Consider the following 26,978-nt stretch of genomic DNA (forward strand, 5'->3'; position numbering starts at 1 on the left):
ACATGTAGTGGTTGTAGCGCCCCCTACAGGCAGAATGTTACGAAACTTAGCATGATTGTACACAAGCATGTTATAATGAGGGTTGCTAAGTTTCATACGGATTGGGTGAATACTTCAAAAGTTTTAGGCCTTTAAGTCATATGAAATGTGTCCGTGTCACCTGTAGCGAACCCCTGTAGACGTAATGTCACACAACTTGATGGGAGTGTGTGATGCCCCTGTGGGCATGTGTGGGTGTAGTTAAATGATTGCAATAACTCAGGGCACCTGTTCCCAGTGCCCTGTAGTCTTTGGCTGCCGCCACTCTTTCACTTTAAAAGAGAGGGTGTATGAGGGCTCACCCTTCTCTATTCTGTCCACTGACTCCCCTCTGTTTTAATCCCGCAGGTGCTCTCAGTGTGATTCCTAAGTTGGCCCTTGTTAATTATTAAAGAAATAAACTTGTTTTGTCGGCCGCTAACGTGGTGCATCTCCCTTTTTGTTGTGGCCACTTGAGCCAGGTTGTAACAGCGTGTACACAATGTGTTGCAGATTGTATATGCCAAATTTCATGAAGTTAGCTGTTGCAGTTTTTGAGATATAGAAATGTTGTTTTTGTAGGGCCCCCTAAAGACCAAGGGTCACAAAAGTTGGGGTGCTTGTACAGGATCATATTATCATCAATGTTATGAAGTTTGATTACGTTTGGGTATAGACTTCACAAAATATTAGCGTTGGAGTTATACTGCGCCAAGCTTTAAAAATTAATTAGCCATTAACTTTGTAACCAATAACCCTGCTTTTGACAACTTTTCATTATCTTTATCCATAGATGATTCATGCCAAGTTTGGTGAGAATTGGATGAACGGGCTAGGAGGAGTGTATTTTTCTGGCAAAGTCGTCCCCGAGTGAGACGCAGCGGCATGAGCGAGTCAGACACGGCCTGAAAGTAGGCAGAGTGTCTGCAGAGGAATCTGTTGGCTGACAAGTGAATGAGAGTGGGGCGGATTGGAAGCAACGAAATTTGGTGAGCTTCTATGCAGTGTTCCACAGATGCCATTGCCTCAGTCTGCCACTAGAGGGAGTCATAGGCTAAAGCAGGTGGGAAAAGACCTGACAGGAGGTCAAGTGTGACTAGAGGAAAGCTGGGTTTGCCAACTTAGTAGGAGATAGGACTCAAAATTTACACGTCACCATTAGCGCCCCCTATAGACCATATTGCACCAAACTTGGTGGACTTGTAAGGAGTCATCCACAGATGATCATTGTCAAATTTCAAGCAGTTTACTATGGTAGTTTTTGAGATATAAACATGTAGTTGTTGTAGCGCCCCCTACAGCCCGAATATCACGAAACATGGCATGATTGTATGCAAGCATATTATACTGATGGTTGTTAAGTTTAATAAGGATTGGGTGAATACTTGAAAAGTTATAGGCCTTAAATGTTTGCGTGTCACCTATAGTGCCCCCTGTAGACGTAATGTCACGCAACCTGATGGGCATGTACAAAATGTGTTACAGATTGTGTATGCCAAATTTCATGATGTTAGCTATTTCGTTTTTTGAGATACTGAAATGTTGCTTTTGTAGCGCCCCCTAGATCACATCAAAATCAGAAGGGATCCTGCAACTTCATTGCATGGACCTCTAACTAGATGATTGCAAGCGATCATAAAGGGATCCATGCCATGGCGAAGTCGTCCCCGAGCGGGACGCAGAGGCATAAATCAGCATTGTAGCCCCCCCTACAGACTGTATTGCATGAAACTTGGTGGGCTTGTCAAGAGTTATCCACTGATTATTATTCTGAAATTTCAAGCAGTTTACTGGTTTGTGAGATATAAACATGTAGTCACTGTAGCGCCCCCTACAGCCCGGATTTCACGAAACTTGGATTGATTGTACGCAAGCATGTTATAATGAGGGTTGATACGTTTCATAAGGATTGAGTGAATACTTCAAACGTTATAAGTAGAGATGCACCGATTACAATTTTCCCGGCCGATTCCGATTTCCGATTTTTCATTGAGTTTGACCTGCCGATACCGATTTTAGCCGATTCCGATTTCATTTTTTCTAACCACTTTACAACACACACAAAGATTTGTTTTCTCTTCTTTAATAGAATATTAATATTATCTTTTCTTTAATAGAACGTTTTTTGAACAGATAATCGCTATCACTATAAAAATAGAACTATATAAATTACTCCTGGTGTGGGGAAAAAAATAAAATAAAATAGGCCAATTTGTGGGGAAAAAAAATTTAATATTTGAGTTACATAAAAGCCTTTTTTTTTGTTTGTTTTCTTCCTAATTGTCCTTGAAATAGTGGTCAAGAACCCCCCCACCCCCAACACAAAAATGGTTTGGCCACTGATCATAATTTGATGTTGCCGTTTGATTTGAAGTTCAGTACGCTCTAAATGTCCGGTCAGCATTAGTCCGGTGCTCAGAAAAGGAAAGAAAAGAGAAAAAGAGAAGAAAATAGAGGCCTTAAAGATTTTCTTAACAAATATTTAAAAAAAGGTGGTGACGGTGAAGCTGGGACTAGTAAAGTGAACGTAGGTTAGAAACAGCGCAGCCAACGTTTACCAGCCTTGTAACGTAACCTAACAGGCTAGCTCTAATGCTAACGTCCATTAGCTTGTATAAAAGCCCGACACAACACGTTATCTTTGACAGAAACAGTTGAGTTCGGTAGCTCCGTCAGAGAGGATGAGACAGAGAGGAGAGAGATCCGGCTGCAGTCAGGTGACAGAGAGAGTGATGCGGGAGGGGCCCGCTGTCTCGGAGCAGAGGGACAGAGTCAGGCTACCGGTGAGAGAAGAGAGAGAAGTTCGTCTAAGATTATCTCGTCCCGGGCCCAGGCAAGACTGTCAGCTGGCCTGCGTGTGATGCTGATGTTGCGCGATGTAAATGCGAGTGCATTTGACCGGCAAAAAATCGGCATATGTCAGACTGACCGGCGGTCTCCGGTCATGGCCGATCACGTGAAAATCGGCCGATTCCGGTCACCAGCCGATAAATCGGTGCATCTCTAGTTATAAGCCTTAAATATTTCCGTGCCACCTGTAGTGCCCGATGTAGACATAATGTCATGCAACTTGATGGGCGTGTACACAATGTGTTACAGATTGTGTATGCCAAATTTCAAGATGTTAGCTATTGCGATTTTGGAGATTTCAAAATGTTGCTTTTGTAGCGCCCCCTAGTGACCAAGGGACACAAAAAATGGCGTGCTTGTACAGAATCATATTATTATCAACGATATGAAGTTTGATTAAGTTTGGGTATATACAAAATATTAGCTTTGGACTTGTGCCAAGCCCTAAAAATTAATTGGACATAAACTTTGTAATTAATAACCCTGCTAAAGTTCTTTTGACAACTTTTCATTATCTTTGTCCATAGATGATTCATGCCAAGTTTGGTGAGAACTGGATGAACGGGCTAGGAGGAGTTTATTTGTCCTTGTGGTGCAATTTCTTCAAAATGGCGGGAAAAAATGGCGGGAAAAAATGGCAGGCGAAAATGGGCGTGGCCTAGTCCATTAGAACCAGGGCTATGTAAGGAATCAGAGGGAGAAATAAATTTGTTTCTAGGGCACACGGTTCTCGAGATATGAGCCAAAACGTAAATGGACCCCTAATAAGAAGTATAAAAATCACAACAAAATCAATAGGGACCCTGCAACTTCGTTGCATGGACCCCTAAATAAAAAGAATAAAAATCGCAACAAAATCAATAGAGAGCCTGCAACTTCGTTGCATGGACCCCTCAATAAGAATAAAAATCACAACAAAATCAATAGAGACTCTACAACTTCGTTACATGGACACCTAAAAATCAACAGGGGTCCTGCAACTTCGTTGCATGGTCCCCTAATAAGAAGAAAAATAAAAATCGCAACCAAATCAGTTTGGGATCCTGCAATTTCATTGCATGGACCCCTAACAAAATCAATAGTGATCCTGCAACTCGTTGCATGGACCCCTAATAATTGCAACAAAATCAATAGTGATCCTGGAACGCGTTGCATGGACCCCTAACAAAGTTTTATCACTCCCTCATCCATACAGATGATCCTGAGAACCTTTTTGAAGAAGAGCAGTCAATGACATGGAGAATTATGGTAAGACGGGTTGGGGGGGAGGAGGGGTTATGTTTGTGCTCATTTTCAACGACTATTTTTGGGCTAAATTTGGACTAAAGAAAGACGACTAAACACAACCCAATTCTCAACGACTATTTCTGGGCTAAATTTGGACTATAGAAAGACGACTACACAAAGCCCAATTTTTAACAACTATTTTTTGGCTAAATTACGGCTATGACAGACCGACCAGATTTAGCCCAAAAAACAACGTCTAAATGACGTCTGGTGTTTGGTGGGTAACCACAGGTAGTTGTGCGTCCTGTGCGTATGCCTCTAGGCTCATGGGCGGACTGGCGTGGCCATGGGAAAAATAAAAATAAAGGGGGAAAAAAGTCTATCGCAACGGCCAACAGCGTTGTGGTCCGCTGGGGGACTGGGTCGGGTGGCTATTGTTGTGATAGGCTATACCTGTGTTCACGTATCACTGCCTATGCTGATAGCCAATTACATTTCGTCCATGTGGGTAAGTCCCACCCATTTCCTCAGCCTGCTGCAGCTGTCACTTGTAAATCACACTGCGCTAACGGTAGGGTGACCAGACGTCCCCGATTTCCGGGGACAGTCCCCGTTTTGGTGTCCCTGTCCCTGGCTAAAGCTGTCCCCAAAAATGTCCCCAATTTAGCTTTTTATGAATGAGAAATAAAATTGCATGTAGACTAGAACAACAGGTATTACGGTAGCCAGGTCGCAAGCACGAGTAAGCATGGTGCGCGCATACTAGTTTATATTACTCTATTACTCAGAGGTTGCGCTAGACTATTTTGTTGTCTGTCAAGGCTTCCGTCAGGTAGTCTTTTAAAATAAAACTTGCCTTCCATCAGTCCTAGCAACGTGCTTTAATATATACAGTCAATGGTTTTCATCCGATTCCTTCATTTTGGTAGCCGTTAGCCGCATATACATATATATATATATATATATATATATATATATATATATGTAAGACGTTGACAAAATTCCATCAAATCAGGGAATTCATGCTTTTCTCTTACTGCTGGAAAATGGTCAGCACAGCCTCCATTACCATTTAGGAGTGCAGTGGCTCAAAAGGGATTTGGGCAAGAGGGCACATGACTATTTAATGACAGTTGTGACCCATCAGTCACATGAAAATTGTAAAATTGCGTTAGAAGACTTGAAAGACTTGAAACGCCAGATTTGTCGACATAGATACCACATGTGCACACATGAAAAAGAGACAGCACATCTGTTGGAAAAAATCTATATAATGGTCTCTGCAAATGATCCAGACTGCTTTGGTGAAAAGATGATTGATAAAAATTAAGAGCAGAGAAGACACCTGGACGACAAATTCCACAAAAAAGAACGGACAGGTCCCTCCATATGTCATCAGCATCGAACAGGTGAGATTTTAATGTTGCCATTCACAGATTACAAAAAATTAGAGCATGAAAAATAAATAAATCCTTGACCATCAGCAACTTTTTGTAGTCATTTTATAGAAACGTTCACCAGTCCCTGATGTTCTTACTAAAGCCACTTCCATACCACTTCCATAAGGAATGTGGGATCTTTACTGCCTGTTTCAAAACACCAATGGGATTCAAATCTTGGCTTTGTTAAAGCCATTCCTTTTTTAATTCTTTCATTAATTTCCATTCGCTTATCCGAGGTCGGGTTCCCCTGGGGTCTCCTCCCGGCTGGCCATGCTTCTTAAAGCTCTAAAGGGAGGGGAACCACCTCATCTGGCCCCTTTCGATGCTAAACTACTAGTCCAAGATCTCTCTGAATGTCCGAGGTCCTCATCCTATCTCTAAAGCTGATCCCAACCACCCTTCGGAGGAACCTCATTTCAGCCACTTGTAACCGCGATGCCATTCTTTCGGTCACTACCCATAGTTCATGACCATAGGTGAGGACCCGGAACGAAGATAGACTGTTAATTCGAAAGCTTTGCCTTACAGTTCAGCTCCCTTTTCACCACGATGGTTCGATACAGCTCCCGTATTACTGCAGCCGCTGCACCAGACTGTCCATCTCTTGCTCCATTTTACCATCACTCGCGAATAGCACCCCGAGATACTTGAACTCCCTCACCTGGGCCAGGAACTCACCCCCAGCATAGAGGGAACAATCCACCGTGTTCTGGGAGAGCACCATGGCCTCGGACTTGGAGGTGCTGGCCCTCATCCCAACCACTTCACGGTTGGCTGCAAACCATCCCAGTGTGTAGTGGAGGTCACGGCCTGATGCAGCCAACAGAACCCTGTCGTAGGCCTTCATAAGTCCACAAAACACATGTAGACTGGACTGCCAAACTCATGTGATCCCTAAGCAGCTCTGCAAGGGTAAAGAGCTTGTCCATTGTTCCACGAACAGGACGGAATCCACATTGTACCTGAATCCAAAGTTCAACAATCAGTCAGACTCTTTTTTCTAGCATCTGGGAGTAAACTTTCCCAGGGAGGTTGAGTAGTGTGATACCACGATAGTTGGAACACCTCATTTTCCATAGCATCTCCAAACTCCTCCCACACCCGAGTTTTTGCTTCTGAGACCGCAGAAGCTGCAGCCCTTCTGGTCTCCCGATACCTGCCTGCTGCTTCCGGAGTCCCTTGGGCCAACCAGGACCAAAAGACCTTCTTCTTCAGCTTGATGGCTTTCCTCACCAGATCTCACGAACAGGGGCCTCCACCAGTTGTTCCCAGTTCACCTGCACTACACGTTTGGGGTTGCTCTGGTGCCAAGTACATTTATGAGCCACCTTATGCTTGAACATGGTGCTATGGACAATCCGTGACCAGCACAGAAGTCCAGCAACAAAACACCACTCAGGTTAGGATCAGGCAGGCCATTCTGCCCAGTCTCAGTCTCAGTCTCCTCCAAATTACTCCATTGTTGCCCACATGGGCGTTGAAGTCTCCCAGAAGAACTATGGAGTCCCCAGATGGAGCCCCTTCCAAGACTCCCCCCAGGGCCTCCAAGAAGGCTGGATACTCGAAACTGCTGTTTGGTGCATATGCACAGACAACAGTCACAGCCTTCTCCCCAGAGATTAATTGCAACCCCACCACCAACACAACAATATATTATATTATTTGTATTATTTAATTAGGGCCCGAGCAACGAAGTGCAGGGGCCCCATGGGGCCATGCAACGGAGTTGCAAGGACCCTATTGTTTTCGTACTGTTTATTATTAGGGCCCGAGCAACGAAGTGCAGGGGCCCAACCCTATTGTTTTCGTACTTTCTGCGTCTTTCCTCCAATGAAATCATGCCTAAAGATGCACGAAAAGTTCTGAAAATTTGCAGACGCCTTTGTTCGGCCGAAAATTTTAATGTATAAGGGCCTTGAGCACGGGGCGTGGCAAAATGGCTCTGTAGCGCCATCTTCGGACCACCTCCTGAAGCCCATTGCGTCTAAAAATCTGGAAATATGTCACATATATAACAGGAAGTCTGTTATTTTGATAAAACTGTGAAAGTTGGACAAAACTTTGGTTGTGTCTTGGTTGCCCTCAGGCTTGATGCCTTATCAGATTAACTTCAAAATTTGGAAATACGTTGTCGAAAGATAGGCGAAGGAACCTGACATAAGTTTTTGACTTTTCGTCGAAGTGGCGTGGATGTTCTGGCCCCTCAAAGTTTCATGACGCGCCATGAAACAGGAAGTTGCATTAAACTTGCTGTAATTCAGTCCAAACTGCATCAAACTTTACAGTATTGTTAATGGTCCCTAACTGCACACATCCATATGTCAATATTCATACAACTATTGTAGCGCCACCTATTATGAACAGGAAATGTCTGATTTTGGAGCATATTTGTAGTGTGACCTGCTGTTACTGTCAGGGTGATTGGATTCTCTTCAAATTTTATCAGGACAGACTAATGGCCGTCGTGATGACTTACTGTGAAAATTGTGAGTTTCCATTAAACTTTGGGCCTGTTCTGCTTGTGAAAGTGAAATGAACTGTCTTACCAATTCCATCATCATTTCAAGTAGTGTGCTATTTTGTCCAGCAGATGGAGCCATAGCATTTCTCACTGGTGGCTATGTGTCAGTAACCTGTAATAGTAGGTGAATCTGTTTTAACATACTTTGATGCCACAGAGAGAATAATTATACAATTATTGTAGTGCCACCTATTGAGAACAGGAAATGTCTTATTTTGTAAGTGTGACCTGCTGTTACTGTCAGGGTGATGGGATTCAATTCAAATGTTGACTGTCCAACAGATAGAGCCATTACATTTCTCTCTGGTGGGTTGTCTCCCTCTCTCTCTCTGTGTGTGTGTGTGTGTGTGTGTGTGTGTGTGTGTGTGTGTGTGTGGCTGTTTTAACATACTTTAATGTCACAGAGAGAATACATTCAAAACAGCCAAGACTTACAGCTGTCACAGATGATTTGCTCTGTAAAATATTGAATTGCACAGACTGTGCATCGTGCCACGGTGCATTGTTACTCCAGTGTATCCCCTGAGAACTGCAGTGACCCCGTCCGCCGGTCGCCGACAAGCATGGGGTGCGAGGGCCCATTCAACGCTGCTTGCAGCTTTAATTATATATAATCTTAAATACAAAAAGATAACAAGAACAGAGAAAAAACAAGATAATAAGTAAAATACAGTATATAAACACTAATGTAAATTGCACAAATCCTTCATCGCAGGATCTAATAACTATGCTTGAAAAATCCCTGAAGAAAGCTAAAACAATAAATAAATAAAAAAACTACATAAAAAAGATTCCTGCAGTAAACTATTTCGTATTTTACATACGAGTTTTGTTTTGCATCATCCTAATACCATCTGAACAGTTCCAGTTATGATAACACACCAGTTTTGTACATAGAGAAACAGCAGATAATTAACATAATCTGAATTCAGTGCTCAGACTGTAGCAGATTTTTCAACCTGGGTTTTTCACCGTTTACAACTGGCATTAACATCAACAACAGGTGTGAAGTGCAATCTAAAACTTGACTTTTCTAGCCTTCTTTGATGCAAAATCATCAGTTACATCATCAAACGAAATCTGTTGTGCAACTGTATAATTGATGCTGATGATGGCAAGTCCAGAGAGACGCTCCTGTGACATAGTGGACCTCAAGTATGTTTTAATAAGCTTCAGCTTGGAAAAACTCCTCTCTGCTTCAGCTACTGTCCTGGAAGAGTCAAACCAATTCTGAGTGTAGTCCACAGATTGGGGTAGATTTCTGCGAGCTCTTTCTCATGGATGAAAGTCAGCAGCTCAAGCAGAGTCATGGATTTTGATGGGAGGTCACGGAAGTTCTTCAGCTCCTGCACAAACTCTCTGCCATCCATGTCTGAGTGTCCCTTAAAGTGCAGTGTATTTTGCAGGGTCTCACATTCTTTTTGCAGCTCTTTGTCTGGGAGGTTTCTGAAATTAGAGAGCACTCCAAACTTCTCTCTCACATTCTGCAGTGTGGAAAATCTTTCCTGAACAGCTGAAGCTGCAGCATCAACAACAACATTGACAAATGTGACCTCCAGCTTCTTCAGAGCATCACTTAAAGGCTCATCAAATGCCTCATAGGAGAAGTGACGCTTTGTGGACCTCATTCTCTTCTGCTGCAGACCAGCGTCAACATTCATTTCTTCACAAATATCCTTGGCTGACATCTGTGCTGTCACACGGCCTGTTGCCCTGTTGCTTTGAAGATCTTTCTCAACCCTATTGAGAAGACTGACTGCTACATCAATTTGCATGCTGGGAGACTGCATCAACTTGCTCACATGGTGTGTCTGGCTCAAGATGTCATACCACACCACTGTACAGATGCTGAAGCGGTAGGATCCCACCTCCTCCGACAAGGACTGGGCCTCAACCTTAATGATGGGGTCTTTAGTGTGATCTCTCACCTCAATCAGTGCCTCTCTCACAGCTGCTGCCTGATATCTCAGGGGCTCAACACTCTTCACTTTACTTTCCCACCTTGTGTCAGTCCAAAGTGATGCCCACATGTTTTTTTCAGTATGGCCCATCTCTGAGTGGAGGCTGAAAACAGGGTGAAAAGCTTGTGTAAGATGCCAAAATAATTCATGGCATCAGTGGGAGCCTTAGAAGTATCGGCCACAACCAAATTCAGGGTATGAGCCCCACATGGCACAAAAAGAGCTCTTGGATTCATTTGTAGAAGCCTGGCTTGAACCCCTGTTGTTTCCCCTGCCTCCAAAACCCCATTAAATGTTCCTTTATGCAGAGCTTCTCCTCTGTCAGTGACACCACATAAATTACAACTGACAGCTGTCCAGTGTGGCTGATGTCTGGTGTGCAATCAAGAATAATTGAGAACTATTTTGCCTTCTTGATGTCACTCACCATTTCAAAAATGATCTTGCTGCTCATCAGATTAACCAGTTCGTTCTGTATGCTGTGACTGAGGTAGCTGGTGTGACCAGAGGTACTTTTTTGGACTCAGTTAAGTTGCTCTTTCATTACTGGGTCAAATTATGCCATCAGTTCAACCTCTTTGAGGAAATTCCCATTAGATGGCATGAACAATGTGTCTGTACTCCCCCTTGGTGCCAGATTTCTCACTGCCAGAGACTGGACTCATCAATGGACACAATCGCAGTTAAACGGGTCAACACTGCTCTCCATCTCATCTTCTCAGCCTCTAGAAGTGCCATCTCCTGGTTATCAATTGTTTCCCCCTTTTTTATCCTGACTGCCAGTTCTTTCCATACTTTCATGGAGTTGAGGTGTTCTGGACTGTTGTCGTGAGAGGTGAGCAAAGAATTTGCATGTTTCCAGTCTGTCAGGCCTGAGCTTGTTAAGTTAATTGTCCTCTTTGAAAAGAGTTTGCAGCAGAAGCAGAAAAGGCTGTTGGTTTTCTCTGAATAGACTAACTAGCTTCTGGGAATCTTTTCACCATTAACCAATGTCTTCTTGAAATACTGGTGATGGCGTCTTCTTCCATTCAACTCATTTCTGGGGAGAATAAAGTCTGCACTGCAGGTACCTCACTTGGTCCTCTGCAAACCAGCTGTGTCCGAATTCTGTCAGTCAGAACTGAAGGCCAGTTAGCAGGGTCAGTAGACAGAGGCTCATCCTCAGACACAGGATTTGGTGGAATTTCTGGTTGAGGCATTTCTAATAAAGAGAAAATGGTATTGTCATTAGTATACATGTTATTCACAACATTTATAGCATTTACAAAAGTAAAAAATTATGCAAAAATGCACACATACAGACCATGTCTGTGGCTGCTGTGGAAGTATCATTTTGGCCAGTCGGTGCTCTAGCTCCAAAATATTTCAGAAGTGTCCCTGAATTTACAATTTACAATATGTAAGTTAGATCACACTTAGATCACACATGCATCAGTTACCCAATTAAAATGACCATAATGCACATTTTGTTAACATCCTATAAACTAAGCATAACACAATACAAATTATTTAAAAAGCTATATCAGATGTAGCTTACAAAATGCCATGTCAATGTATATTAGAAGTTATTTAAGTTAGCATATAGCGTATAGCAATAAAAAAAAAAATCCACAGTCAGGACGTCTGTGTGAATTTGCACTTGTGTTGCAAACACAAACTATACTAGGTTGCCTATGGGTGAAATTAGTTGCATGACATGATGCCTCAATTCTAATAGTTGCTAGTTCAGCAAAACTAAAAAACAAATACAGTCATCTTCTGTGGCTAATAGCAACATATTAGCAAGAGGCTAATAAATAGCCTATAGCCTACTGTCACTCACGTCACTCATAGAAATCTGCACACTTTGTGTTGTGTGGCTTGGGATCAGTCTATCCCTCCCACCTCCCCCTTGCCTCACACACACCACCTGTATGACTCTCAGCAGCATGTTGACGTGACAATGAGGGCGCCCCAGCTCCCACTCCACTAACTTGACATGGAAATGAGCGGTAGTCTAGAAAACTGGCGAGTTTTGAGTTTTTTTTATTTACTTATTCATTTTTCTTTTTTTTTGAGGGCGCACAGATTGCGCCCTGGGCGGTCGCCCACATTGCCCATAGCAAAAACTGGCCCTGCGACCCTTTCGTTCATCAGGGAGAACTCCAGCACGGAAGCACCCAGCCGGGGACTTGTGAGTATCCCCACAACTTCCCAGTACCTCTCACCCTTGGCAACTCTGGAAAAGGAGAGAGTCCGCCATTCATCTTTTTTGAGGCATTCTTTGGTTTGCTTATGGCCATTGTCCTGTTGAAAGTTCGACCTCAATTTCAACTTTTAGGCAGATGGGATCATATTTCCTTCAAGCACACTTTAATACGATTAAGAATTAATGCTTGAATCCATGACTACAAGTTGGCCAGTCCCTGAGGCAGCAAAGCAAGCCAGGTAAAATAAGTGCGTCTGTTTCTGAATGTAGACATATGCACTTGACTGTACTGACACAGTCAGAGTAGTTGTAGATTCTTTGATGAAATATTGGGGTTCTGGGGGAGTTTTTCTAACATAAAACTTGGGCTGATTTCAGTTGTTTGAAATCTAAACCACTTGTAGGTGATTTTCTTCACAATGGAATTACATTTGGAGAAATAATTCAAATCTCTCAGACACATCTGCAAGAAAAATTTTATTGACTAAAGAAGGGCTATAAAATGAATGAGTATTAGACTATGCAACCCTGATGTCTCCATGCATTGCAAGTGGCGATAAATAAATTTGAATTGTATTTTGCCATAAGGGTTCATCCAATTATACAAGGTGTGGCAAGACACATTACCCTCTCACCCATCATGGGTGGTCTTCTGTTTCCTCCTCCAAACTGTGGTCCTCTACCAGTTGCCTGGTACCTTCAGTATCTTAAGACAGTAACTTAGCTGTTCCTAGTACTGCACTCTTCAATTCAGAGGGACACATAGCAGTTAACATCTATACAGTAGTAGCACAGAAGTACAGAATTGCATGACTAGTAATAGAGAAGAAATTAGATAAACTAGATGATCGCAAGCGATCATAAAGGGGTCCATGCTGTGGCGAAGTCATCCCCGAGCGGGATGCAGAGGCATCAGCGGGTTGGACACGGCCTGAAAGGAGGCAAAGTGTCTGTGGAGGAATCCTTCGGCTGACAAGTGAATGAGAGTCAGGCGGGTCGGAAGCAACAAAATTTGGTGGGCTTGTATGCAGTCTTCCACAGATGCCATTGCCACAGTCTGCCACTAGAGTTAGTCACAGGCTAAAGCAGGTGGGAAAAGACCTGACAGGAGGTCAAGTGTGACTAGAGGAAAGCTGGGTCTGCCAACTGAGTAGGAGAACTCTCTCCCCTCAGTCACCAGGCTGTCAAGAAGATGACCCCCCCCCCCCCCCCCCCCAAATGACTGAAATAACTGTCCTGCACTACAATGCCACTTGCACACCCATGCTGCTACGACTGTACTGTCTTGCACCATCATGCCATTTGTACAACCTACCTCATCATGCCATTGTATAACTTACCTCTGACGCTTCTATGACCCTATTGTCTTTGCACTACAATGCCATTTACTGTACAAACTTATTCAAATGTCTATTTATTGTATTTATCTTTTTTTAGTTATGTTTAACTCTAGGCTAGTTTTTAACTACATGTCTTGTCTTCACCGTGGGATGGAGGGGAACGTAATTTCGATTGCTTTGTATGTCTGGAACATGTGAAGAATCGACAATAAAGCTGACTAAGACTAAGACTAAGATAGGACTCAAATATTTACACATCACCAGTAGCGCCCCCTGTAGACCGTATTGCATGAAACCTGGTGGGCTTCTAAGGAGTCATCCACAGATTGTTGTTGTCAAATTTCAAGTAGTTGACTATGGTGGTTTGTGAGATATAAACATATAGTGGTGGTAGCGCCCCCTACAGCCAAACAAAATTTATAGGCCTTAATGTCATATGAAATGTGTCCATGTCACCTGTAGTGCTCCCTGTAGACGTAATTGATTTAATTTAATGATGTTTGCAATTGCAGTTTTTGAGATATTGAAATGTTGCTTTTGTAGCGCCCCCTAGAGACCAAGGGTCACGAAGGTTGGGGTGCTTGTACAGAGTCATATTATTATCAATGACATGAAGTTTGATTAAGTTTGGGTATATACTTCACAAAGTATTAGCTTTGGACTTATACTGTGCCACGCCTTAAAAATTAATTAGCCATTAACTTTGTAATCAATAACCCTGCTAAAGTTCTTTTGACAATTTTTCATTATCGTTGTCCATAGATGATACATGCCATGTTTGGTGAGAATTGGATGAACAGGGTAGGAGGAGCTGATTTTTCTTTGGGGTACATTTTTTTCAAAAAGGCGGGAAAAAATGGCAGGTGGAAATGGGTGTGACCGTTCAGTAGAACCAGGGCTATGTAAGGAATCAGAGGGAGATTTTGTTTTTAGGGGCACACGGTTCTTGAGATATGAGCCAAAACGTAAATTGGCTTATTATAGCACCACCTAGCTGTAGGAATGTGTATTGACACCTTTGCAAAGTGAAATGCTAGGACTTCTACCAAGTTACCAGGTTTGATGGCTTTGGCCCTTGCACTTTGTCCTGGGCTGACACTTTTAGCTATGAAGAAATAATAAAAATCGCAACTAAATCAATAGGGATCCTGTTACTTCGTTGCATGGGACTCCTAATAATTAGAGGACAGGAGCTCGGTGCCAGAGTAAAGTTTTGAAATTCTAGCTACCACAAGTAGGCCTGAACTTTGAGATGGAGGTTTAAAGGGCTTGTATGTAAAGAGTTGGATTTTAAATTCTATTCTAGATTTTAAAGGGAGCCAATGAAGAGAGGCTAACTGCGACAGAGCCTGAGGTTCTGGTGTAGGTAGCAAGGATTCAGGTGGTGGAGGAAGAGATGCATGGCTCAGAGCGGGTGGAGACTGAAGGCCATGTGGAGAATAGATGGCCTGGGACTCATGTTGCCTTAAGCGGTTGCAAAGTTCCTCCACTAAAGACTGACCAACTTGACAAGAACGATCATGTTCACGAGGAGGATAATTATGATGGGTTGGAGATGCAGGGGTAGAGGTCTCGGCTGAAGTGGAAAACTTACATGGTGAGCCCATGCTGTCCAGACGGTGGACTAAAGTTTACACTGAAACTCCGAGCTGCATCATCATATTGCGCATCTCATCCATGCCATGTTGCATTTTGACAAATTCTGTCAGAGAATAAGGAGTGGTTGTTGGAGGATGGATTGCTGCAGGTTGGACTGATGATTCTTCAGTCTGTAGGGACACATGTGGCTGACTAGTTGTGGATGATATGTATTTATGGCCAATATACTCTGCTTCATAATCAGCTAAATGAGAGGGGAGTTAGGGTTGTCTATCAGATCTCCTTGGTGCTCCATCCATAGCATTGACTCGATCCGGTTTGAAGGACCATGTAAAATAGCTCATCTCGAACTGTATTAAGTGTTGTTGCTGGGTACCAGGAAAGTTGTCAACACTACAGTTGTGCGGTCAGGCACAAAGAGACACTGTAAGATCTGGTTTAACTGGTTTATTTCTGGCGAGGATGGCAGGCAATTGATGCTGGTTTTATCTAAAGAAAAAATAGGCACCATTGTAATGAAACTAAATAAAATACATCATTCTCTTTTAACTATAATCAACATAAAGTGTTATACAAAATCAACTTTAACTAAATGATTATCTTTCACAAGAGAAGTGTACTAACATAAGAACTCGCATTTTACTCAAACAATTGCAGCAAGAAGGGAACCCAGGGTTTTGCTGCAGGGTTTCAAAGGGCCACACACCTGCACAGGCTCCCATACAGGCTCTAATCAAGCCAGACTCCTCCTACTTCCTGCTTCCTTCAGATCCGTCCTCCTCCAGGGCCTTCTTTTCACAACAATCATTGTTGACATGGACAAACTGGAATCTGTCACACAGATTCTAGACAGATTCACACCAGTCTAATGCAGTTCCTTTAATCTTGATCTCACTTTCAAGTCTCTGTAGTAAAATATTATGATATTATGATTTCAAATGCAGCACTGGAAGACAAAAATGCATGAACTAGTTTTTCAACATCACCTGAGACAGGATGTTCCTAATTTTGATGATATTACACAGGTGAAAGAAGGCAGTCCTGGTTATTTGCTTTATGTGCAATGTAAAGGACATATCCTCATCAAATATAACATCTGATTTCATGGATAAATATAGCTGAGTGTCATCTGCATAGCAATGGAAATTTATGCCATGTTTTCTAATAATCTTGCCTAATGGCAACATGTATAACGTGAAGAGTATTAGTCCGAGCACCACGGGTGGACTGGGGGAGGGGAGTGGCCCGAAAGTCATTGACAGACCGGCCCACTTCATGCGCGGCGTGGTGAGCCAGCTGGCAACACAAGTTTCATGTACCTTGATGAAAAAACTTGCATTTGATGTTGTTATGGAACATAATCATATGGTAATCATTAACCTGAACCCTTAAGTAGCCTACAGTAAAATAATTACAGCAGTAGTGATTTTACAGCATGTAGTGATTTTAATGCAAACAGGTCATTGATAAAATCAAATTTGGCCGACCAATTTGCCAGGCTGTTAGAACTGAATGACACTGACTGTCTATACCAGCGGTGGGCATTATTATTTTTCCCAAGGGGCCACATGAGAAACCGTAAATATCTTGGAGGGCCGTGCCAATAGGCTGAACTCAATTCTGTGCCCACAGCATTGGTATGTTTTATTTTGTGCTGGTGTTTTTAGTAAAGGGGATGATCAAGAAAGCAATTAGTCATACTTAAAGCTTCAAACGCTTTACAATGAACACATTCTCTTATAAAGTGCAGTTAATTAAATCTTAAATGAAATCTGTACCAATGAACCTTTAAAAAATAAACAAGTTTATTTATTTAATAACTGTTACTCTATTAGTATGATTTGTTTTTTTGTTTTTTTAAATGACCATATATAATATTTATACTGGCTAATACTACTGTATATTAAATAAATGATCATTCATAAACCACACATGTCAAACTCAAGGACCATAACTGTATCAGGTAAGATAATATTTTATATCTATCAGAACTGACCCGCAGACACACTGAAAGTGACCGTTAGCCAAATAACAGCAGCATGTTTAACACGGCATTAGCATTAGCATGCTAACTTAGGACACCACGCAAAAAAACCCAAAACAAATTGTCGAGAACAAATGACAAGCTTTACGCGGGCCGGTCAGAGTCAGACTAAGGGCCGTATACGGCAACATAATTACAACAATAAGACCATTTCAATAAAAATGTCATTTAAAAATAGACAACACTGGCTCTCAATCCACCAAAGCTGTCTTGCACCGTTGGCGCAGGGTGATTTACAAGTGACAGCTGCAGCAGCCTGAGGAAGTGGGTGGGACTTACCCACATGGACGAAATGTGATTGGCTATCAGCATAGGCAGTGATACGTGAACACAGGCATAGCCTATCACAACATTAGCGGCCCGACCCAGCCCCCCAGCGGACCACAACGCTGTTGGCCGTTGCGATAGACTTTTTTCCCCCTTTATTTTTATTTTTCACGTCGGCCCACCGTCCCCGGTGTCTCCGTACCCCAGTCCACCCTTGCCTAGCACAGAACCCTGAGGAACTCCATAACTTACTTTTGTGTAAGTAGAAGAATCATTGTTGACATGGACAAACTGGAATCTGTCAATCTGTGAAAAAAAAAAATGAAACGTTACTCGTGAGCACGCGAAAGTATCTTGTGCGCACGCGAAAGTATCACGTGCGCACCAGAAAGTAAGTATTGCATGCGCTCATGGTGTCTGGGAGACCATCCACTGCAAGGGGCCGACTGGGGGAGGGAAGTGGCCCGGGAGTCATTGACAGACCGGCCCACTTCATGCGCGGCGTGGTGAGCCAGCTGGCAACACAAGTTTCATGTACCTTGATGAAAAAAACTGCATTTGATGTTGTTTTGGACCATAATCATATAGTAATCCTTAACCTGAACCCTTAAGTAGCCTACAGTAAAATAATTACAGCAGTAGCCTGTAGTGATTTTACAGCACAGTGATTTTAATGCAGACAGGTCATACAATCAAATTTGGCCGAGCAATTTGCCAGGCTGTTAGAACTGAATGACACTGACTGTCTATACCAGGGTGGGCAATTATTTTTCACATAACAGTATCAGGCGAGATAATATTTTCTATCTATCAGAACTGACCCGCAGCTGTTTCGCGTGCATCAGGCAGGTACGTCAATTAGCTCCTCCTCCCAACTTTATTGACAAACTTGTCAGAGTCTCTTGGTTGCCTTGGCAACCGCTCCGCGTATCGTTACAGCAGCGCGGCGCTCTGTGTTAACGGAGATTCTGACACAAAGACGTAGTAGCTCTGTACCAGTTAGCAGCGTTACTACGGCTTTGTAACCAGTTAGCAGACCAGTTAGCAGACAACAGGCTAAATCTGTTAGCCTACTGTTCCACGGTAGCACACATGGCTAACAGAAAACTTACTATAAATGACAACACCACTGCAGCTAGTCTGTTAATATACATGCTAACATATAGACACACTGAAAGTTGTGACAGACTTTTTTCCCCCTTTATTTTTCTTTTTCTCATGGCCCGGCCCACAGGCCCACCGGCCCACTGGGGAAATCCCCGGTGTCCCCTTATGCCAGTCTGCCCTATAATGAGTCTAGAGGCATACGCACAGGAAGCACAACTACCTGTGCTTAACCTAAGGTTTCTCGACTAGACTTTCAGAAGGTCCTTCACTTAGTCTTTGTAACTGTTCTCTGAGGTTAACACAGAGAGACACTCACACCTACGGCCAATTTAAAATCACCAATGAACCTAACCAGCATGTCTTTGGACGGTGGGAGGAAGCTGGAGTACCTGGAGAGAACCCACGCAGACACAGGGAGAACATGCAAACTCCACACAGAAAGGAACCAGTTGACCTGGATTAGAACCCAGAACCTTCTGGCTGTAAGGCATCAGTGCTAACACCATTGTGCCGCCCATGTTGGCAGACATTGTAATTTTTAGTGTTTATGTTCGAATATTTCCTTTTAATATTCAAAAGGACTTCCAGCAAACATTAGAAAACTGAACATTGAATTTGACTTCTGATTTACTGTCCTGCAGGTACCTCAGATGAAGAAAAGAGGGATGACAAACAAACGGTAGGAGAAGTTCAAATTTATTCCACAAGTTCTTCAGGACTTTTAACCCATTACCATCTCATGATAGATTTGGTTTTTACATAGAGTTCATGTTTATTTACTGATTTACTGCAGACAGTGAAGGTTTCTGGAGAAATCCCCAGGGAGAAGCAACGTCAAGCAGAAACTGAAGCTCTTCTTGGTAGACTCCACCTTCAAGACAAACGTCAACAGAAGCTGACACCAGCAGATTTTCTTAAGATAGGTCCACCTATGAAACAGGACCATGACACATGTGAGAAAGATCTAGCTCCAGCTTTTCTTGAGAGGCTGATGATGTTAGACTATAGAGCCAGATACATTCCTGTAAGACCAGACAGTCCTGAGACGACCCATCTAGATCCTGATCCAGTGTCTGACACCGCTGAGACAGACGACTGTGATTTGGAGTCTTTTTTGATGAGCAGTGTAGACTTACACCAGACAAAACAGACTCATGTGCATCCAATGGACGTTCAAATGGCAGTATTCCACTGCTCAGACAACTTCCTTAAACAGAGCATGATTACAAAGCTGTCTCAGTGTCAGTATGCCTTACCTTTGCTTGTTCCTGACCCAGTAACAATGGACATCGAGTGTCCTCTGTGGACATTCAGACAAATAACTAAAAGTTGGATGGTGACTCAAGCCAGTGATGGTTCACATGCTGTCACTATGAATATTCCAATCTGCAAAGCTCAGACACCGTTGGTGTCATTCTTCCGCCTGGGTTCACTCTCACTGTCTAAGTCTGAGCTGATGAACACTTTGATAAACGAGCGCCACAGCACCTTCTTCCACCGAAACTGCCCAGGTAGCACCAAGTCTCGCCATTTGATGGATGGTGTTGCAGAGATAGCCTGGTACTGCCCCGCTGGAAAACCCAATGATGCCTTCAATGACTGCATTGCCTTCTGTAATCTTCATGGTGATGCTCTGTTGACTGAAAAACAGCGTGACATACTGACTGAGAAATCTTCAATCAACGTTGTTCTTGTCCCAACTCTACACAAAGACGACAAAAGTCGGTCACTAATGTTGACCCTTTTTAAATCTCAAAAGCCTCTCATTTGTCTCATTGCTGATGACAACTGTGATGTTGTTAAGATCAAAGAAAAATACAAACTGGGGCTCAAAGAAAGAAGCATGTCAGATATATCTGAACATCTGAAAAAGATTATTGGAGAATATTTGTCTTCTCTTGGTGATTCCAGATGGAGAAACTCCTTCCAGCTAGAAACCATGGCTGAGGTATCTGGAATCAGAGTGGATGAAAGGGACCCAGTCTGCCAAAAAGGGAAATCTGCTGCTATGAAAATAGTGAATTTATTTAAGGAGAAGGATGTTTCAATCATCAAAGACAAATATCTCCCTTGCCAGGGCCATCAGTGGCACAAGTGGTGCAGAATAAAGAAAGAGCTGAATCATCTCAAAGGACACAATGAGAAGGACAAATGTGACAAGCAAAAGAAACTGAGGCTCATAAGGAAAAAACAACGTGCTGCTTCCTGCAGTAGTAAACTGATGAAGCTGTTCGTTGAAAGCCTCTCATCACTGCAAAAAACAGACAAAGAGTATTTCCTTAAATGGATGCAGATCTTAATGGATGACCTCTCCACATACAGTCTGTCTTCAGTTCTCCAAAGCTATAATCAAGCATGGTCTAAGGTCTTGGCTTTGAAAAACAAACATAATAAGTTTGAACAGTTACTGCTGAACCAAATGAAGCTTGAATACATATCAAAAAAACTGCAGTCTGCAACTTTTGGTTTGGAGCACATCTTCAGAGAAATGGGACAGATCTATGAAGCTCATGTCACAACAGATACCGAGCAGCACACACAGACTGACTGGTCCAAATACCCTGAGCTGGCTGCACAGCTGATGATATCAGGGTACCCACTGGAGCTGATGGACGGTGATGCCGGTCATGTGCCTTTAACGTGGATTTCCAGTCTTTTACAGAAGGTCGTCAACAAACTGGGTGACCAGAGAGTTTTTGTGTTGTCAGTTTTGGGCGTACAAAGCAGCGGAAAATCAACAATGCTGAACGCCATGTTTGGATTGCAGTTTGCAGTGAGTGCTGGCAGGTGCACAAAGGGTGCCTTCATGCAGCTGGTCAAAGTGTCAGAGGAGCTCAAGAAAGACCTTAAGTTTGACTATGTTCTAGTGGTGGACACTGAAGGACTGCGAGCTGTTGAGTTAGCTGGAAATGCTTTTCTTCACCACGACGATGAACTGGCAACATTTGTTGTTGGTCTGGGAAACATGACACTGATCAATATTTTTGGAGAGAACTCAGCTGAGATGCAAGATGTTCTCCAGATCGTTGTTCAGGCTTTCATGAGGATGAAGAAAGTTAAACTTTCTCCCAGCTGCGTGTTTGTCCATCAGAACGTTACAGATGTTGCTGCAGCAGAAAAAAACATGGATGGAAAGAGACGCCTGCAAGAAAAACTGGACCAGATGGCCCAACTAGCAGCCAAAGAGGAGGGTTCTAGTACAGAGAGCTTCAGTGACATCATTGAATTTGATGTGCTGAAAGATGTGAAATACTCTGCTCAGCTTTGGGAGGGCAGTCCACCCATGGCTCCTCCCAATCCAGGTTACTGTGAGAGCATCCAAGAACTGAAGAGCTTCATCCTCTCTAAAGCTTCAAAGTCTGATGGGATCACTCTCTCACAGTTCAGCAGCAAAGTTCAGGACCTGTGGAATGCCCTTCTGAAAGAAAATTTTGTTTTCAGTTTTAAAAACACACTTGAAATCTCAGTGTACAGAAACCTTGAGGTCCAGTATGGTAACTGGACCTGGGTCCTGAGGAGCAACATGTTGACCATTGAAAACCAGCTTTACAACAGAGTCGAAAACGGAATGCTAGACAATGTCGAGTTGAGTTGTCTTCATAACGACATGACTGAAACATACGAAGAAGTCAATAAAGCAGTGACAGCGTACTTTGCAGATGACAGAGATAAAGACATGCTGGCCCAGTGGATGGAACGATTCAAAAACAAAATCAAGGAGTTTCAAGAGGAGCTGGTGAAAGGAGTGAAGAAGAAACTGGATGAAGTTATCGAGCTAAAAAATGCTCAGAAAGAGCTCGATGACAAGAAAACAGAGTTTGAGAACAAGTTGCTACAACAAAGCAAAAAGCTCGCTGAACAGTTGAAGGACAAGGCCAAAGATGAAGAGCTTGAGAAGAAGTTCAACTCTGTCTGGAGAGGCTGGGTTACTGAATTAACAGCAAATACAAAACCTGTCGAGGACATCAACTTGGAAGAAGATCAGTTTGCCATCCTTCAAGAACTTGGCATTGAATGGGCTCTCATAGAAGAATCCAAAAGAAGTGGCAAATATAAAAACATTTCGGTGGTTCCACGTCATTTGGATTACGTAATCCTGAAAAAACACAAATGTGAAGATGCTGAGCAGCAAAACAAGGGCACAACCGAACAGCAAGCGAAACAAAAATCTCGACTTCAAACTGCTTTTAATTATGAGGATGAAGAACAGATCAGGTTGCTCATTAAAAAAGTTGAAGAAGATTCTCTTAAAGAAATCAAGAGCAAACCTGTAGCTACAAGAGGCTACACGTCAACGTACCTGCAAGAAGTGGCCAAACATGTAAAAGAAGAAGTGGAAACATTTCAGTCAAGGTGGAAATATACTTTGACAAATAAGTTTACAGTTGATCTGCTGCTGTACGTGTTTGAGAAGGCAGAGAGCTGGATTCTAGAGTCCCAAATGAAATTCAAAGTGAACAACGATCCAGTCACTTATTTAGAAAGCAAGAAAACACAATATTACAACATCTTTAGAAGTTTCTGTAAAGGAAGCTCCTCTGCTGTTGTTCTTGGAGAACTGATCTGTGAAAAGCTGAAAGCTTCGACTCTTGAGGCTGTCTATAACAAGACCGCCATTGGTCTTGCTGGACGGATGAAGTGTAATTATCCAGCATTCAACGGAAACAGGCTGAACCTGGAGAAACACGTGTTGAAGTCACTCGCTGAGAAAGAGGACTTTAATGATTTCATCACCTACATTCAAAACCCAAGAAAGCAAACAGAGGCTTTTATAAAAGCTGAAGTAGAAAAATACATCTCCACAGAACACAGAAATGAAGCAGAGAGTATCCTGAGGCAAAACATCAAAGACATCATTGAACTTGTGAACCAGGCTTTATCTGGTGCAACAGAGAAAGTCCAAATACAGAAAGGAGACACTGACATGTGGCTGAGGGAGTTTTCCAGTTTGCTAAAAGGAGACGTAAAGTTTGATACCATTAGTTCTGAAAACTTCAGTGACATAAAGGAGTTTTACTTTCTCAGAGAAACCATCAAGAAAGGACTCAAGTCCATCACTGAGAAGATGAGCAGCTTCAACCTGGATAAGATGAAGGAATCCAGAGAGAAGCCAAATGAAATCCTCATCAGGCAGTTGTGCTCATGCTGCTGGGTAACGTGTCCCTTCTGTGGAGCTGTTTGTACCAACACTATTGAAGATCATGCTAAGGATACACAGCACAGTGTTCCTTTCCATCGAATGTCTGGGATCAAGGGATGGCACTATATAGACACAATGGAGCTGAACATCGATTTCTGTACAACTAATGTTGCAAGTAATGGCTGTTTTTACTCTCGTTATTCACAGACATATGTTCCTTATAAAGATTACAGAACTGCAGGTCCAGAGTATGCTTGCTGGAAAATTGTCCCTGATGAGTCCAAACTGGAATACTGGAAATGGTTTGTGTGCAAGTTTCAAAAGCAACTGGAAGATTACTATAAGTTAAAATTCCAGGGGAGAGGAGAAATTCCAGATCAGTGGAGAAACATCTCAAGATCTGAAGCTATTAAGAGTTTGGATCAAATGTGTTCTTGAGTCAACACAACACAACACAAACCTGCTAAAGACGATGATACTGTGACTTGTGAATCAAAGAAGGACAAAACAGATGGACTGACAAACCGTGACATAAAGGAGACCTGACTGTGACGACAGTAGAACAAGTTATTTACATCAGTGGCAGGATTTAGAAAATGACAATATTCCCTTAAAGTCAAACTGAAACAACATGAATTAGTTCAGAAAAGGTTCACGTGTGTTATAATGAGCTAAAGAGACCAGTCAGAAACAAAGCAGTCACAGTTTGATTGAAATGAATTCTTATTGTGTTATTATTTTACATGATGCACCAAACCTGTTGCAGGGAACAAATGATACTGCAGCTATTTACTTTTTCATTTTATAGTTTTCTTTATATTTCTACTTGTTGTTGCTTCAGATAAGGTTTTAAGATGGATTTTATTTTTTGTTTAATCTTTTTCTCTTTCAATAATCATGAAACATGTTTGTTTCATGAATCCTGTTTTCAGTCATTTGAAGTTGTGTCTTGGATTGACAGTAATCTTTCATTTACACTGTATTTTATTTTTATTTAGGTGAATTTATCACCTTTTGATGAAACTGATGAAACTGGTGGACTGTACATTGTGTTAAAGTACAATAAGATTTGGCGTTCAGCTAATAAATATGAAATATATATAAAATGATGTTTTGACAATAAAATGGTCCAAAATGAATCAGTAAATGACATTGAATCATTTTCAGCATGTACCATCAAAAAGTGTGGGGTAGAGGGTTAAATGGTGCGTTCAAGAACCATGTTGAACATAGGACATTCCAAATACTTAATGAACAGTCCCAAATACCAAATGGGACAAATAATCTTTTATGTAATTTCCACCTTTTGCACTAAATTCATGGCCGCCCGGTTTTGGCCCGCAGGCCGTATGTTTGACACCCCTGCTCTAAAGTATGTCAATAAAAACCATCATTGATATTTTTTCATGTTTTATTCAAACCGCTGGGCACAAATAATAAAAGCTGAAAATATACAAACGTATAAATAATTCACTAGCTGTACCCGACAGACTCAGCACTTAAAATAAAAACAACATTTCAAAATAAAACTCTTAAGTCACATTCTATTCCACTTCAGCTCCAAAACATTGACATTGATTGACAGCAGAGCAGCAGCTTCCAGCTCAGAGAAGTCAGAGTCCGTGTGATAATAACTGGTGAATGAATGAACTACATGCAAACTGCAGGTCTGACCTCCAGGACAAGTTTCGACTCAGTGTCTCAGAGTCTTTTGTTCCACATTGATCATGAATTTGAAGTCCTTGTTAATTTGGGTTCCTTTAGTCCTTCCTCTGGTTCTCTGTCTCATTGTTGATCATGTTTTAACAGCTTCATGATTTTCTGTGGCTCCTTCTTATTCATCCAGACACCAACAGTCTAAAAGTGTCCAGTGGGAACTTTGACTCTGATCCGACTCAGAATAAAATCCTTCTGACGACAGAACAAGAGTCAAACTGAGCTGAATAATGAGACAACGATGACGGACAAGAAAATTAATGATCAGAATCTAAAACTAGAAGAGTGACAGCAACATACGGCATGGATAAAGAAAAAGAAAAAAGTTCTCACTGGCTCCGTTGACATGGAAAGACCTTCTGATCAGAGATGGACCAGAGATGGAGACCAAATAGACAGGAAGTTTGTCCTCCATCTTTGTCTCCAGTCCTGAATTAACAGTTTCAACAACTGATTGTTTTTCCATTTTTATTCTTCTTTAATATTAATAGTGGAATACTAGAGTCCCTTGTACTGGATTAAAGAACCATAGTAATGTATATTAAGGTGCATGATTCATATTAAATAAAACCATCATAGAAACAGAACATTTCCATCTAGACTATTCCATTTTCAATTCAATTCAATTTTATTTATATAGCGTCAATAACAATACAAGTCGTCTCAAGACGCTTTACAAAAACCCGGCCTGAAACCCCCAGAGCAAGCCTGAAGGCGACGGTGGCAGGAAAAACTACTTTTTAACAGGAAGAAACCTTGAGCAGAACCCAGCTCATATGGAGGGATCCATCCGCACACACACACAGCAGTAAACATTCTACATAGTAATAGCACAGAATTGCATGACTAGTAGTAGATGGGAAATTAGAGGGCAAGAGCTCTGTGCCAGAGAAAAGAAAGTGGAGGATGCGAGAGAGGAGAGAGAAGAAAGAAGGAGGACATGTGTTTGGTGCATCGTCCCCCAGCAGCCTAGGCCTATAGCAGCATAACTAAGGGATGGTTTAGTCCAGCTCTAACTATAAGCTTGATCAAAAAGGAAAGTCTTAAGCCTGACCTTAAAAGTAGAGAGAGTGTCTGCCTCCTGAACCCAAACTGGGAGCTGGTTCCACAGGAGAGGAGCCTGATAGCTGAAAGCTCTGCCTCCCATTCTACTCTTTGAAATTCTAGGAACCACAAGTAGGCCTGCACTTTCAGACCGAAGTGATCTGCTGGGATGATCTGGTACAATGAGGTCTTTAAGATACGATGGAGCTAGGCCTTTAAGGGCCTTGTATGTAAGGAGGAGGATTTTAAATTCTATTCTAGATTTTAAAGGGAGCCAATGAAGAGACGTCGCCAGGTCTAAAACTAATGCTGAAATGCAAATTGAAACGACGTCACGTTGCAACCTCGACATCTTTTTAACTGTCGTAAACAACGTCTCCACAACGTCACGTTGTAACACAGATGTCTTCTAAACGCGCATTATTCACCTTCTAAAAATGATCCCGTGTAAATATTCTGATATATATATTTTTTTTACAGCTGTATGTGTCGAGTTTTAGATGTTGTTTCCGCA

At 42.2% G+C, this 26,978-nt stretch overlaps 1 protein-coding gene across 1 annotated transcript; it reads left to right on the forward strand.

Moving 5' to 3' along the window:
* The first annotated feature begins 867 nt into the window (after positions 1-867).
* Positions 868-24,448, forward strand: LOC311486372 (interferon-induced very large GTPase 1-like). Its single transcript, XM_084542185.1, has 4 exons — positions 868-1,007; positions 4,064-4,116; positions 19,206-19,243; positions 19,358-24,448. Exons 2-4 carry the CDS (start codon positions 4,104-4,106, stop codon positions 24,140-24,142), a joined length of 4,836 nt encoding a protein of 1,611 aa, XP_084398311.1. The 5' UTR covers positions 868-1,007; positions 4,064-4,103; the 3' UTR covers positions 24,143-24,448.
* Positions 24,449-26,978: the final 2,530 nt, after the last annotated feature.

The sequence above is a fragment of the Chelon labrosus genome, assembly GCF_963514085.1.
Source record: "Chelon labrosus genome assembly, chromosome: 4".
In the NCBI taxonomy this organism is placed as follows: Eukaryota; Metazoa; Chordata; class Actinopteri; order Mugiliformes; family Mugilidae; genus Chelon; species Chelon labrosus.